Genomic DNA, 13,566 nt, shown 5'->3' on the forward strand with positions numbered 1-13,566 from the left:
GACGCCCCTTCCCACCAACGCTAGGTGGCTGGCTTCGCGCGTGGCCGTTAGACGTTAACGCCTCACTCCGCAATGGGCGGGGCCGAGGCCTGCAGCTTCCGGCGGCGAAAAGCAACGCGACGCGTGGCGTTCGCTTAGCTCTCGCACGGGCATGTCCTCCTTCCAGCCAGTCGCGCCTGTGAGCCACGCTCCACCGCCTTTGGGGTTCTCCCCAACGCCTGAACTGCACGCTGGGAAGCTCCAAATTATCTCCGCTGTGCTGCGGAGAATTGTTCGGAGTGGGGGATGGGGAGAGAAAGCGGGAAAAAAAAATGCGAACATTTTATGCTAATCAGTTTGCATATCCTTTATGGAGATTGGCCAGGGTTTTACTCTAGAAGCCAATTATTTCAGAATAGGGGTGGGTCAGTCGAGATTCTTCGCATTGATTGGCTGGGAGACGGCGTCTCAAGGAAGGAGTTTAAACTGGGAGTATCCGGGATTATTTTCCCCCGCCGTGCGATGCGTGTTCCGGAAGTGACGCACGGCCTTGGCCTGGAGGCCGTCCAGCCCCCGCTTCCTTTCACGCTGTCGCTGCCCGTAGGTGGTTGTGGCCACCGTGCCCAGAGGGAGGCGGCAGCAAGCGGTGGAGGCGAGTGATGCCTGGGAAACTCCTCTGGGGGGACATTATGGAGCTGGAGGCACCCTTGGAGGAGACCGAGAGCCAGAGGAAGGAGAGGCAAAAGGTGCGCTGAGGATGGGCCGCGCCTCCTGGGCAGCGCCGGCTTGGGCGGGGAGGGAAGTCTCCCTGATGGTCTGTCACCAACCGGGCCGGAGCATCCGAGGGCCTCTCCTCGCACCGGCCTCGTTCCTGGGAGGTCGCTCTGGAGCCATTCCAACCTCCACATCCCCAGCCGGAGAAGGGCAGCACTGGGCTTTGGCCCAGCCTCCCGTGGTCCCCCAGTCCTTCCCGTCGGCGCCTAAGAGATGGGCAGACTCAAGTTCTCATCGCGGAATCAATTTTTTCCTCTTCTTAAAGCAGCGAGGCCTGTCGTTTGGTTCTCGTTGGCCGTCTTAGAAGATGATTTAAGAAAAACGATTGCCTTGAATATGTGTAACTTCTCCGTCATCCTGTCCTGTATGCGAGAATCTTGGGGAAAGCGATCTTAGCTTTACAAACCTCGATAACGGGTCAGTAGAGGATTGAGGAAAAGTGTTACAGCCAACACTGCCAGGATTTGGCTGATGGAGATCATGTGGGTTATTATTATTTTTGTTGCTGTTATTACTATTATTATTAATAGTCTTTTCTCATAGTGTTCTCATTCAATTCACAAATATTTATTGAGCCTAATTTATACCAGACTCTTTGCTGGGCACCAAGAAGGTCCCTGCTCTCAAAGAGTCTGTTAGAAGAGTTGCAGAGACTTCCCGCCCCACTTCTCAAGAGACTTAGAGAAAAGGAACAGAGCTTTGGAGGGTAAGGAAGCAGTATCTGAAGCCTGACACTTGACCAAATAATGAAAATATTCTGCATAGTTCCAGAGAGCCGAACCTACCCTTCTGACCTTGTTAACAAGGTAGACCCGCCATTCCAGCCAAGCAGTTATTTATTTTTTATTGTGGTAAAATACAAGTACCATAAAATTTACATTTACTTTTTAAAATTAATTAATTTTTTTGGCTGCCCTGGCATGTGGGATCTAGTTTCCCAACCAGGAGCTCAAGTTTCCTTGGGTTGAGCGCATTGAGTCTTAGCAGCTGGACCACCAGGGAAATCCCTAATTGTTTTAAAGTATATAGTTTTGTAGCAGTAAGTACAGTCACATTTGTTTGCAGACATCATCTTCCTTGATCTCCAAAACTTTTCATTCTTCCAAACTGAAGCTCTGTGCCCATTAAACATCAACCTCCTCAGTTGCCCTGTCTCCCCAACCTTTGGCATCTACCATTCTCCTCTCTGTCTCTATGCATTTGACTACTCTAGATAACTCCTGTAAGTGAAATCATCAAGCAGTTATTTTAGTTTTTGCTCCTCCAAAAATACTTGTCCCTTGTTTGGCATCCATATCCTGTCCATCTGTCAAAGTTTAGTTTGTGTCTGTTACAGCCACTCCAGTGTACACATACAGTAATTTCATTCCCCCGTAAAGTCTTGTTCCAGTGCTGGCTTTATAATTTGATTAGCATGTATTATGCACTTCCTTGTAAAGTTAGCTCATTCTTCCTGTGTGTATCCTTTCCCCAAATTTCCCAAAGATTCTTGAGGGAAATTACCATATCTTGGCCCATGCTTATATTTCACTTTATCTTTGTAAATTGGTAGTTTTCACATTGTAGTTTCTCCAGAGGTGCTCGTTGATTTTCCTTTAATTATGAAAGATAACGAAAGATTTGGAAACAGATTAGAGTACCAAGTAATAGAAATAGAGCATTCAAATAGTGGTCTGGCATTGAGATGAAGGTAACTGGGTTTGGATGTGTTGAGGTATGGAGCTGGGCCTTAGGTTCTCAGAATTGGAGTGCAGGTTAGGAATGAAGCCTGGAAATGTATGTTGAAGCCATGAAAATGGTATGAAAGTGTACATAAAGAACAGAGACTTAAGCATCCACAAAAGGAGAAAGAGGAAACATCGAAGAAGACAGAGGTAAGAGAGTAAAGAGGGAATATTGTGTGTCTTGGAAGCCAAGAAAGTGGAGAATGTTGAGCACTGTGGATCTGATATGGAACGATGTATTTCATCACCTTGGGGTGTTGCTGGGCTTGGACCTACAGGTCTCATTTTACCTTGCTTCATCTCCCTGAAGTGCAGGGCCCAGGAACAATTCAAACCCCAAGGCTGGGTCTATAAATAATCTTGTTTTTCTATAGAACCTATTGGTTTGATGAGATGTGAGCTAGTTCAGTTAACTAAAGATCAAATGATGTAACATATAACTGTATAGCTTGTATTAATGTAAAGCTCTAATGTTTACAAAGCATTTTCCTATATATTATTCATTTTTCATAGCAACTTTTATGGATGAGAAATTTATATGTGAAAGTACTTTGTATAAACTGTGTAAATCATGGTGAAATATTTTGGTGGTGGTAGTTTTAACAAGACTAGTCATTACTAGGTAATTTATTTTGAACGTTTGACCAAGTAATTTTGAAGTGCTAAATTTCCAAAACATTTCTTGCTGTCTGCCAATATTAAAACACTGGCCACTAGCTTGGCATTTCAAAACTAAAGTTGCAGAAAGCCACCTCCTTTTCCCCGTTTTAAGTCCTGTTAACCAGTTTTTATTTTTTTTTCTGTTATCCAAATTTTAAAAATTTAAATTTCTGGGGTTACTAATACAGTTGTCCTTCCATAGGAGTATTAACAATCATGGTTTTATATAAATTACATACTTTGGTTTCTGTTTATCAGAGTGCAGAGAGGAAGCATGATGTGAAAAGAGCATGGGCTTTCGAATCAAATAGCACTTTCACTTGCAGGAAATCCCATATGTGGGTCTTTGGCAAGTTACTTATATCTGAGAACTTGTTTCCTCGTCTGTAAAGTGGCAAAGCTAATACAGGTTCCCTATCCCTTATCCAAAATCCTTGAGGCTAGTTTTGGAATTCAGAACTCTGGGGATTTTTAAAAGGGTAACATCTTGGTAGAGTTTGGGGCCCCCAACCTATAATCAAATGCTTTAATGTTAAATACGAATTTTCATACTGAATGGAATAAATAAATATTATAAATAGTTTTACGTTTTCTGAAGTCAAATTTTGCCACAAAATGATTTGAGGACAGGTAAGGTTTTGTCTCCAAATAAGTTACAAAAAAACTTTCGGTTTTCAGAGCATTATGGATATCGGAATTTCGGATAAGGGATTATGGACCTGTACTTCCCTTATAGGGTTGTTATGAAGATTTAAACAAGATAAGCTGAAAACATTTTACACAGTGCTGGGTAGGTACTCAATAAATCTTAATTTCTTTCTTGAGATATTAGAAATTTTTGCTTTTTAATTTATAGTCTTGAGTTCTCATTCTTTTACTGAAAAGGAACTATTGCAGTTTCCCTTAAATGTTATAACGGGATTAGAGAGGAACTAGAGGCCAAGTCTTAAGAGTTCAAGAGTTGGGATGAGAAAGAGAACAATGGATAGCAACTAGTCTAGAATTCTACCAGCTAACTTTTAAAGATTGCGATAAATTGAGCTTTGCTGGTTGGGGGGAGTCATACTCTAACTTCTCTAGAGTCTTAAAAGCAGACCTTGTGACCCTCCTGTCACTGCTTCTTTGTTTGTCCACAGAGTGATAGAAGGAAGTCAAGGCACCATTATGACTCAGATGAGAAATCAGAAACAAGAGAAAATGGTGTTACAGATGACTTGGATGCTCCCAAACCCAAAAAAGCTAAAATGAAAGAGAAGCTAAATGGTGACACCGAGGAAGGATGTGATAGACTTTCAGATGAATTTTCTAAATCTCATAAGCCAAGAAGAAAAGATCTATCAAATGGAGATATTGATGAACATGAAAAAAGATCAAAGCGAGTGTCATCTTTAAATAGTTCTACTCATAAATCAAGTGACAATAAAGTAGAAGAGGTATGGATATTTTTTTGTTTTTTATTTGACATTATCCTTGAAATATAGGATAATTTGACTTTTGTAGACTATTTAGAATTGATTCTCTAATATTTCCTGCTTAATGTCCAATACTCTCAGTTGGACTGGGGGATCTATAGAGCTGAAACCTGAGCCTTTTTTCCTTTGTCGCTTGTTTTTTTCATTATATTGCCTTTTTCTTGGTGCAGAGGTTGGTGGAGAGGGAGTGGTGGTCAAATTTAAACCTTTCCTGTACACTGGGTTCCTAAATAGATTTTCCAAATTGCTAATTGACGGTCACCTACTTGTATTCTTGTGGTTACTTCAGTCCTTGCCAGTACTCATTAATTAAATTCTGACTTTTCTGAAAACAGGGTACATAAAGTCTTCTTGATGTTGTATATTTTGCCTTATTGTACTTCTGTAACAATAGCAACTTTAAATGATGTTTAGGTCTTATTGTAATTCAGTCTTAAACCTGTTTGCTTTTTATAAGCAGAAATGACACATATACAAATGATCTGAAGATCTCTGTTCTCCTGGGTATTAATTTTGGGGGGAGGTATAGAAAACATGCTTAGTATAGAATCTTCATTCCTGGGTCACTGCTTTTATCAGTATCTGTTAGTGTAGGTATTTTCTTGCACTGAATTTATTCAATTTGTTTTTGTATCTTCCTCTAGCAGAGTTCATAGGTTTATCTAGGTATTATAAATTGTCAGTAAATTACTCAGATATTTAGAAAGAAACAACTTTTAATAACTTGGTGTTTAGTATTCTTTATATTTAAAAAATCTGATAGTTGCTGTTAATTTAGATACATTTGAACTGAATGTGCCATCTTTGGGAAGCTTTGAGAGAAGATGTTAAATCCTTGCTTTACAGTGTGGTGCAGTTTGTGAGTTTGCTATCTGTCAGGAAGCACATCTGTTAGAAAGTTGATCTAAAGAAGGCCCTGCAAATCTGAGTTGCTCAATAGCGGAATGTACATCTTGCTGTGTTGGGATTTTTGCCTGCTATACTGGTCTGTATTGTAATAAGCGTAACTTTATTAATTTGTTTAGATTATGTTAGAATCCAGGAATTCTACTTTTAGGCGTTTTCTTCCTAAAGACATAATCATGAGGTGTGCAGAGTTGTAGAATCAGTATCTTATCACAGTGATTCTGATAATAGCAAAAAATTTAAACATCTTAAATGTCTGATAGTAGGCAAATCGGTTTAATAAAATGTTGCTATATTCATGCAATAGAATTCATTGATTCTAAAGAGCATAAGTATGTTACAATATTCAGTCTGTCTTATTAAATGCAAAAAAAAGATTACAAAATAGTATATACAGTATGATTTTATTTAATTTAAAAATGTATATATGTACAGAGTGAGGATTGGACAAGTATGTGTTTCAGATGTGGTTTTAACTGACCAGATTGTAGATAACTTTAAAATGTTTTTCTGTTAATATGTGGTTTCTAAAATTTCTGCAATGAAAATGTATTACTTTTGTAATAAAATTTTTTCTTTTAATCTTTTAATAACAGCATTTAGGTTTGCTTAAATGGATTACATTTGCATTTGATATTATGTCTTTTATCTGGTTCTTGGTTTGAAAATTGCTATTTTGTATGATTTTATAATTTCTTTAAACTACCAATAATAAAGTTTATAAGTAGATATATTGTCTTTGTTCTATGTATGCATTGACTAATACACAAAGTTTTCAATAGATGTTAAATTATAATATATATATGTATAACCTGTATATATATGTTAGAGAAATTTTCAAGCTTACAGGAACTTTTCCTTGTATGAGTGAACTAAAATATGCTTTTTAGATTCATAGAACAACTTACTTAACTTTTAGAAACAATTTATTTTCCTCGTTGCTTAGTTTCTTTTGAGGCTGGTTTATAGCCTGGTATTAATCTCGTAATTAATACTATCTATATCTGTGAATATGGAGTTATTGAATAACTCTTCTGTAATATCTTAGTCAAGTGGAATTATATTTTGATTTATGTAGTAAATGTGTGTCTAAAGGAAGTTTTATGTGTGAGTTAATTGTTTTTAAATGCTTTATGGGAAAATGTACTAAATAAGCTTGATGTTTAAAGGGATGCTTTTGAGATTAAAAGAATTTCCCATTAATTTATCTTGTAAGTTACACAGTTTTTGCAAGTACTAACGAAAAATTGATTTGCTAGCTCCTTTAGTAAAACTAAAAGCAGTAAATGCATGAAAGATTCTAAATACCTAGTTGGATATGAACTATATTAGAACTTTGATTTCATTTTGACAGACCCTAACACGTGAACAGAAAGAAGGAGCCTTCTCCAATTTCCCTATTTCTGAAGAGACTATAAAACTTCTGAAAGGTACAATGAATTTTAATGCATATGCAATTGAAAATCTAAAACTAGATTGTAGAAAACTCTTGTACCTTTTCTGACCCAGAGGAAAATGTACAAAACATAGAGAAATAGCTTTTATAATTGCAATTATTTCTACATCATTTTTTGGGTATTCTGATCAGTTTTTAACTTTAAAGAATTAAATGTATTTGTTAAAAGCTGAGACCAATTCCTCTTTGGGGTAGGAACAGCTGTAGATGCTGCTAGGTGGTATATCTTTAGGCACATGTTGATGAATCAGAAATGTTAATTTCAAATAAATATATTTTTTCCTAATGCCAGTCTTAGGTAAATATTTCAATGCAATCTCATTTTACAGGTCGAGGGGTAACATATCTCTTTCCAATTCAAGTTAAGACTTTTGGTCCTGTATACGAAGGAAAAGATTTAATTGCTCAAGCACGGACAGGAACAGGAAAGACATTCTCTTTTGCCATTCCCTTGATTGAAAGACTCCAAAGAAATCAAGAGACAATTAAAAAAAGCCGCTCACCAAAGGTAACCATTATAGGGAGTAAAAGGTTTAAACATTACTCTAATGGAAAGAGAAAGAAAGAATATACTGGTCTTGAAAATTTCTTGGTGGTTCAGTGGTTAGGACTTGGTGCTTCTACTGACATGACCCTGGTTCAGACCCTGGTCAGGGAACTAAGATCCCGCAAACTGCATGGCACGGCCCAAAAAAAGAAAAACAGTATACTGGTCTTAAGTTCAAGTGCCCCAGAGATAGAAACGTTACTCCTGGGCATAAAGTAAAACTTTGGGGCCTAAAGCAAAAGTTTGATTTTTAAGATAAATCTCAAGTGAAGCTAAAGTGAGTTATTGCATATGAATGTAATGTCTGTGGATCCATAGATGTCTTTGATAACTGTATATTATGAAGCCAGCGTATCTAATTTCTTCTTTTTTCATTCCTAACCTTTGCTTTTAAACAGTGATTTTGCTAGAGGTATTGATTTATTTGGTCATTCAGTAAATAATATTTATTTTATTGATTGACTTTAAGAGTATTATAGATATGACACTGAAGATCTGTCTTAATAATATCAGCAGTAAAGAACAGAGAGGACCTAGTGAAATTTTGGCCTAAACTTTGACCTTTTTAGAACCTGTGTTCACTTTCAGGTTCATAAACGTGCAGAAGAAAAACAACAGTATTGGGACTTCCCTGGCCATCAAGTGGCTAAGACTCCAGGCTTCCCCTGCAGGGGGCACAGGTTCAGTCCCTGGTACCTGGGGATCCCCAATAGTGTGAAAGTAAATTCACATACATGACTATAATTAAATAATAATGGTCTTGGAACAGAGCTTTTTTAGAGAGTTCTGTTTCTTAGGTGAAATTAGGAAGATTGAAAGTAATAGCAATAGGACACAATCCCAACACTATCTTCAAAACTTTCATGCTACAAGGATATACTGGAGATTCCAACTCTGTCACTTCTAGCTATTTGATCTTGGACGAGACTCAACTTCTCTAAGACTCATGTTCTGCATTTGTAAAATTGGGAAGATAATACCACACCATAGGTTTTTTTTTGTGAGGATTAAATTAAATCGTGTAGGGCACTATTGTTTGCATAATTATAATTGACCCTGTACACAGAAAGGTTATGGCTACCTTTTGTTAAATCTGCAGTTTCAAAATAAAAGGGAAATGAAGTGTAAATCAATTTCTGTATAACCTGTTTGAAGCATGAGTTTTATTTGCTTAATAAAACAAGTAAGTCTCTTGGAATCCTGTGAAGAAGAAGCTCCCCTTATTAAACACCAAACAGTTAAGACCATTCTCCGGTGTGTGCGTGCTAAGTCACTTCGGTTGTCTCTGACTCTTTTAGACCCTATGGACTATAGCCCACTAGGTTCATCTATCCAAGGAATTCTCCAGGCAAGAATACTGGAGTGGGCTGCCATGTCCTTCTCCAGGGGATCTTAATTAACTTACCCAGGGATCACACTCACATCTCTGTACAACTCCCACATTGGCAGGCGGGCTCTTTACTGCTGGCACCAGCTGGGAAGCCCTCCATTCTCTGGTGCTAGCTACAAATTCAATTTTATATGCTAATTGCAATTTAAATAAATTGAACTGTTTCTTTTTAAAAAATGGCACATGTTGGACATTCATTCATTCATTCAACAAATATTTTTTGAGTATCTGTTTTGTGCCAGGCACTGTTTGAAGGCCAGGAAATATAGTAGCTCCCACTGACATAAATCCCTGCCTTCATGGAGCTTACATTTTAATGAGCAGGATAGACAGTGAGCAAATATGTAGAATATAAATATTTTATACAGTATAAGTGTTAAGAAGAAACAGTTAATCAAGGTTGGGAGGATATGAAGAGAAGGTTAGGAATCCTTTTGAGAAAGTGACTTTTGAAAAGAGATCTGAAGGAAGTAATGGTGGTTTTCAGTTTGTAAGTCATGCCCAACTCTTGTGACCCCATGGACTATAGCCTGCCAGGCTCCTCTATCCATGGAATTTTCCAGGCAAGAATACTAGAGTGGGTTGCCATTTCCTTCTCCAGAAGGAAATAAAGGAGGATATAATAAACATAAGCCATCCTTGTTATTGTTTGTGCTCTGTCTTTAAATACAATGACATTAATGGTGAGATTTCCAGTTTTAAATGCATCTTTAAAAAGTTAAAAAGTCTCAGTTTGAATTTAGAAGTCTATAGAAATTTATTTTTTGTTTCTTAAACCTTTTGCTCAGGTACTTGTTTTGGCTCCTACAAGGGAACTGGCAAACCAAGTAGCCAAAGACTTCAAAGATGTAACTAGGAAACTCAGTGTGGCGTGTTTTTATGGTGGAACATCATATCAAAGCCAAAGTGAGTAACTGTATATGATGGTGGCACAAAGATGTATTTGCTACTGAAATCTAAAAAAAGTATGATGTGAAAATCTATATTTGAAATTTGTGTATTGCTGATACTTCTCTCCTCTCACAGTTAATCATATTCGAAATGGTATTGACATCTTGGTTGGGACCCCAGGTCGTATCAAAGACCATCTGCAGAGCGGCCGCTTAGATCTTTCTAAACTGCGCCACGTTGTGCTTGATGAAGTGGATCAAATGTTAGATTTAGGTTTTGCTGAACAAGTTGAAGACATTCTCCATGAGTCCTACAAAACTGGTATATACTAATTCAAAATAAGCACATTTAGCAATTATTCTCTTATCTAAAAGCTTATGAATTGTTTATTTTATAATTTTTAATATTAATACATGTCCCGTGTTCTAACAAGACTGAAAGTATTTGGTTCTTTTCTTCCTGAACAAGAATGTTTAGTAGTATACATTAACCATTTTCTTTGCTTTCCATGTTTTCTTACATATATTATTTTATAAAAGTAATTTTACTAACTTACTGAGTTCTTTGCTTATTGTTCTTTCTTAAATTTGCATCTTCCTCTTGGGTTCAGTTTTCTTCATATTTTCCCTCAGTTTTGAAAATTGAAAGTTTTAATAACTGCAGTAATTTCTTTGAAGTTTGGGGGGATTTTTAAGAGCTGACTGTCTTGTGGGATATTAAGAAATAAAGCATTTGAATTCTTTTTGTTTATTTAAGATTCTGAAGACAATCCTCAGACTTTGCTTTTTTCTGCAACTTGCCCACAGTGGGTATACAAAGTTGCAAAAAAATATATGAAATCCAGATATGAACAGGTTGACCTTGTTGGGAAAATGACTCAAAAGGCTGCAACTACTGTGGAAGTAAGTAGCTTTCCATTATGATAGATTTTAGCTTTTAGTTGGTGTTTTGAAATTTTTTGAAGCTAAATGTATGTTTTGGGTACCAATTCAGGCCAAATCTTTTGTTTTTGGTCCTTAGTCAATAAGATGCCTAGGTATTTCTATGGTCTAAGACTGAGGAGCAGAGTGAAATAGGGGAACAAGTTTGTGAACAGGCAAGTCCTAGCAGGGGAGAGATACATGTATCCATAGAGACAGATTTAAAGTATGTAGAATGTGAGAAGTGAGGAGACTGATCACAGTTTGCTGGTGTTGGGATAATATATTAAAGCTTAGGTGGAATAAAGATCTTCATTTCATGCCCTGTACCAACCGTATTCACCAATATTTTAAAAAATTAAGCCATATAATAATTTACAGCAGTTTGTAGATCATTATTTGATTTCAGGGAGGGAAGGCTTTTTTAGACGTAAAGTAGAAGACACCATAAAGGCTATGAAAATTTAAACTTGTAGTATATTTTTTTAAGAGAATTAAGGTAACATTTGCATTATTTTTGACAAGTATGTATCACATAGGAGAAGGCAATGGCACCCCACTCTAGTACACTTGCCTGGAAAATCCCATGGATGGAGGAGCCTTGTGGGCTGCAGTCCATGGGGTTGCTAGGAGTTGGACACGACTGAGCTACTTCACTTTCTCTTTTCACTTTCATGCATTGGAGAAGGAAATGGCAACCCACTCCAGTGTTCTTGCCTGGAGAATCCCAGGGACGGGGGAGCCTGGTGTGCTGCCATCTCTGGGGTCGCACAGAGTCGGACACGACTGAAGTGACTCAGCATAGCATAGCATGTATCACATATGTCACCTTTACATTTGATAGATGTGCATACATGTGTACGTAGATTAAAATAGTCCAGATGAACAAGAGTATGATCTGTAAACACAACATAATGGCTAAAAAGAATTTGAGTGATAAAAACCAGATTACAAAATTCTACGTACAGAATCGTACTATTTTAAAAGATACACAAATAATCCTAAATAGATTCTTTAGATATTTACAGGTGGATAGGTGGGAAGGATAGGCATCAAACTAATACTGATGATTACTTCTGGGAAAGAAGAGCTCTTTAAAAACAAAAACACTCACAAAGTTACCATCACAGTAGAAAAAACCAATTTTTAAAAGTATCTTTAAATAGCTAGTGTTCACATTATCCTATTTGTCCTTTTTTTGGTAAGTAGTATGTTTGAATATGGATTCACATAAGATCTTTATATTGCTACTGGTTTATATGTGTTTTAATTTTTTTTAAAATTCTTGTGTTGAATGTTTTTTATTCCCTGTATCTTTTTCTTTTTAAAAACTGAAATATAGTTGATTTACAATATTATGTTAGTTTCAGGTGTACTGAATAGTGATCTGATATTTGCATATGTTATGAAATGATCACCACAATAAATATGATAACCATCTGTTCCCATACTAAGTTGTTGCAATATTTTTGACCATATTCCTTATGCTGTATATTGCATCCCTGTGATGTATTTATTTTATAACCAGAAGTTTTTACCTGTCAATCCCTGTCACAAGTCCCACCCCCACCTCACTTTGCACTTCAAAACAGTACCACTGTTTTGTATTTTGTATCTGTGTTTCTGTTTTCATTTTTTTGTTTTGTTTTGTTTTTTAGGATTCCACATATAAATGAGATTATACAGTATTTGTCTTTCTCTGACATTTTCTAGATTCATCCATGTAGTTGAAAATGGCAAGGTTTCGTTTTCTTATTTGTCACTGAGTAATATTCCATCGTATATATCTTTTTTATTCATTCATCTATTAAATCTTTTAAATATCGTTTCTTCTGTCCCTTCTTTGCAGTTTTTAATTGAATAAAAGATTGTCTTTCAAGTTTCCCATAGTTTCAGTTTTGTTGATTTGCAACTCTGGTGTTAGTTAACATGTTCCTCTGCTTTAATTTTCCTGTGAGTTGATGGTTAGATTGTCAGGCTTGATCAGATTCAGGATCTTTTTATTTTTATTTATTTGTTAGGTTAGTGTAGACGTAATTATGGTTTGGGACTGTGAGTTTTAAATCAATACAACTAGGTTCAAACATATCTTTATTAATTAAAATAAGAACTGTTACAATCAGCACATTTTTGCCAACAAGAAATAAGTTTGCTTATTCTTGTAGCATAAAAATCCATGCTTTGGGATTCAACGAAATCTTGGAAAGCATTTTCTTCTTCCTGCTGATTGTGGAAGCGTTTTCCCTACAAAAAAGTTGTCAAGATGCTTGAAGAAGTGGTATTTGGTGGCAAGAGGTCAGGCGAATGTGGCAGATGAAGCAAAACTTCATAGTTCAACTTTTGAAGTGTTGGTCGTGCAGTGTGCAGTCGGGTGTTGTCATGGAGAAGAATTGGACCCCTTCTTTTGACCAATGCTGGTGGCAGGGGTTGCAGTTTTCAGTGCTTCTCATCAATTTGTTGAGCATACTTCTCAGATGTAATGATTTTGCCAGGATTCAGAAAGCTATAGTGGATAAGATGGGCAGCAGACCACCAAACAATGACCGTGATCTTTTGGTACAAGTTTGGCTTTGGGAAGTGCCTTGGAGCTTCTTAGTCCAGCTACCAAGCTGATCATCACTGGTTGTCATATAAAATCCACTTTTCATTGCATGTCATAATCCAGTCGAGGAGAAGGCAGTGGCACCCCACTCCAGTACTCTTGCCTGGAGAATCCCAGGGACGGGGGAGCCTGGTGGGCTGCCATCTATGGGGTTGCACAGAGTCGGACACGACTGAAGCGACTTAGCAGCAGCAGCAGCATAATCCAATCAAGAAATGGTTCGTTGTTTGTTCCGTAGAATAAGG

The 13,566-nt window shown here is 37.2% G+C and overlaps 1 protein-coding gene across 6 annotated transcripts in view; it reads left to right on the forward strand.

The window, feature by feature from the left end:
- The first annotated feature begins 487 nt into the window (after positions 1-487).
- DDX50 (DEAD (Asp-Glu-Ala-Asp) box polypeptide 50) overlaps positions 488-13,566 on the forward strand; it is a 33,785-nt gene continuing 20,706 nt past the window's right edge. The window contains exons 1-8 of one of the 6 annotated variants that reach the window (XM_010852196.1): positions 488-1,235; positions 3,816-3,927; positions 4,274-4,570; positions 6,870-6,945; positions 7,301-7,479; positions 9,697-9,814; positions 9,935-10,120; positions 10,556-10,701. In XM_010852196.1, the coding sequence (XP_010850498.1) occupies positions 4,382-4,570; positions 6,870-6,945; positions 7,301-7,479; positions 9,697-9,814; positions 9,935-10,120; positions 10,556-10,701 (894 nt within the window). In that variant the 5' untranslated portion in view covers positions 488-1,235; positions 3,816-3,927; positions 4,274-4,381. Of the gene's footprint in view, positions 1,236-1,664; positions 2,628-3,815; positions 3,928-4,273; positions 4,571-6,869; positions 6,946-7,300; positions 7,480-9,696; positions 9,815-9,934; positions 10,121-10,555; positions 10,702-13,566 lie in introns of those variants that run through there. The other 5 variants (XM_010852195.1, XM_010852198.1, XM_010852197.1 and 2 more) reach the window with 5 other exon arrangements.

Source organism: Bison bison, unplaced genomic scaffold (assembly GCF_000754665.1).
Source record: "Bison bison bison isolate TAMUID 2011002044 unplaced genomic scaffold, Bison_UMD1.0 scf7180017864309, whole genome shotgun sequence".
In the NCBI taxonomy this organism is placed as follows: domain Eukaryota; kingdom Metazoa; phylum Chordata; class Mammalia; order Artiodactyla; family Bovidae; genus Bison; species Bison bison.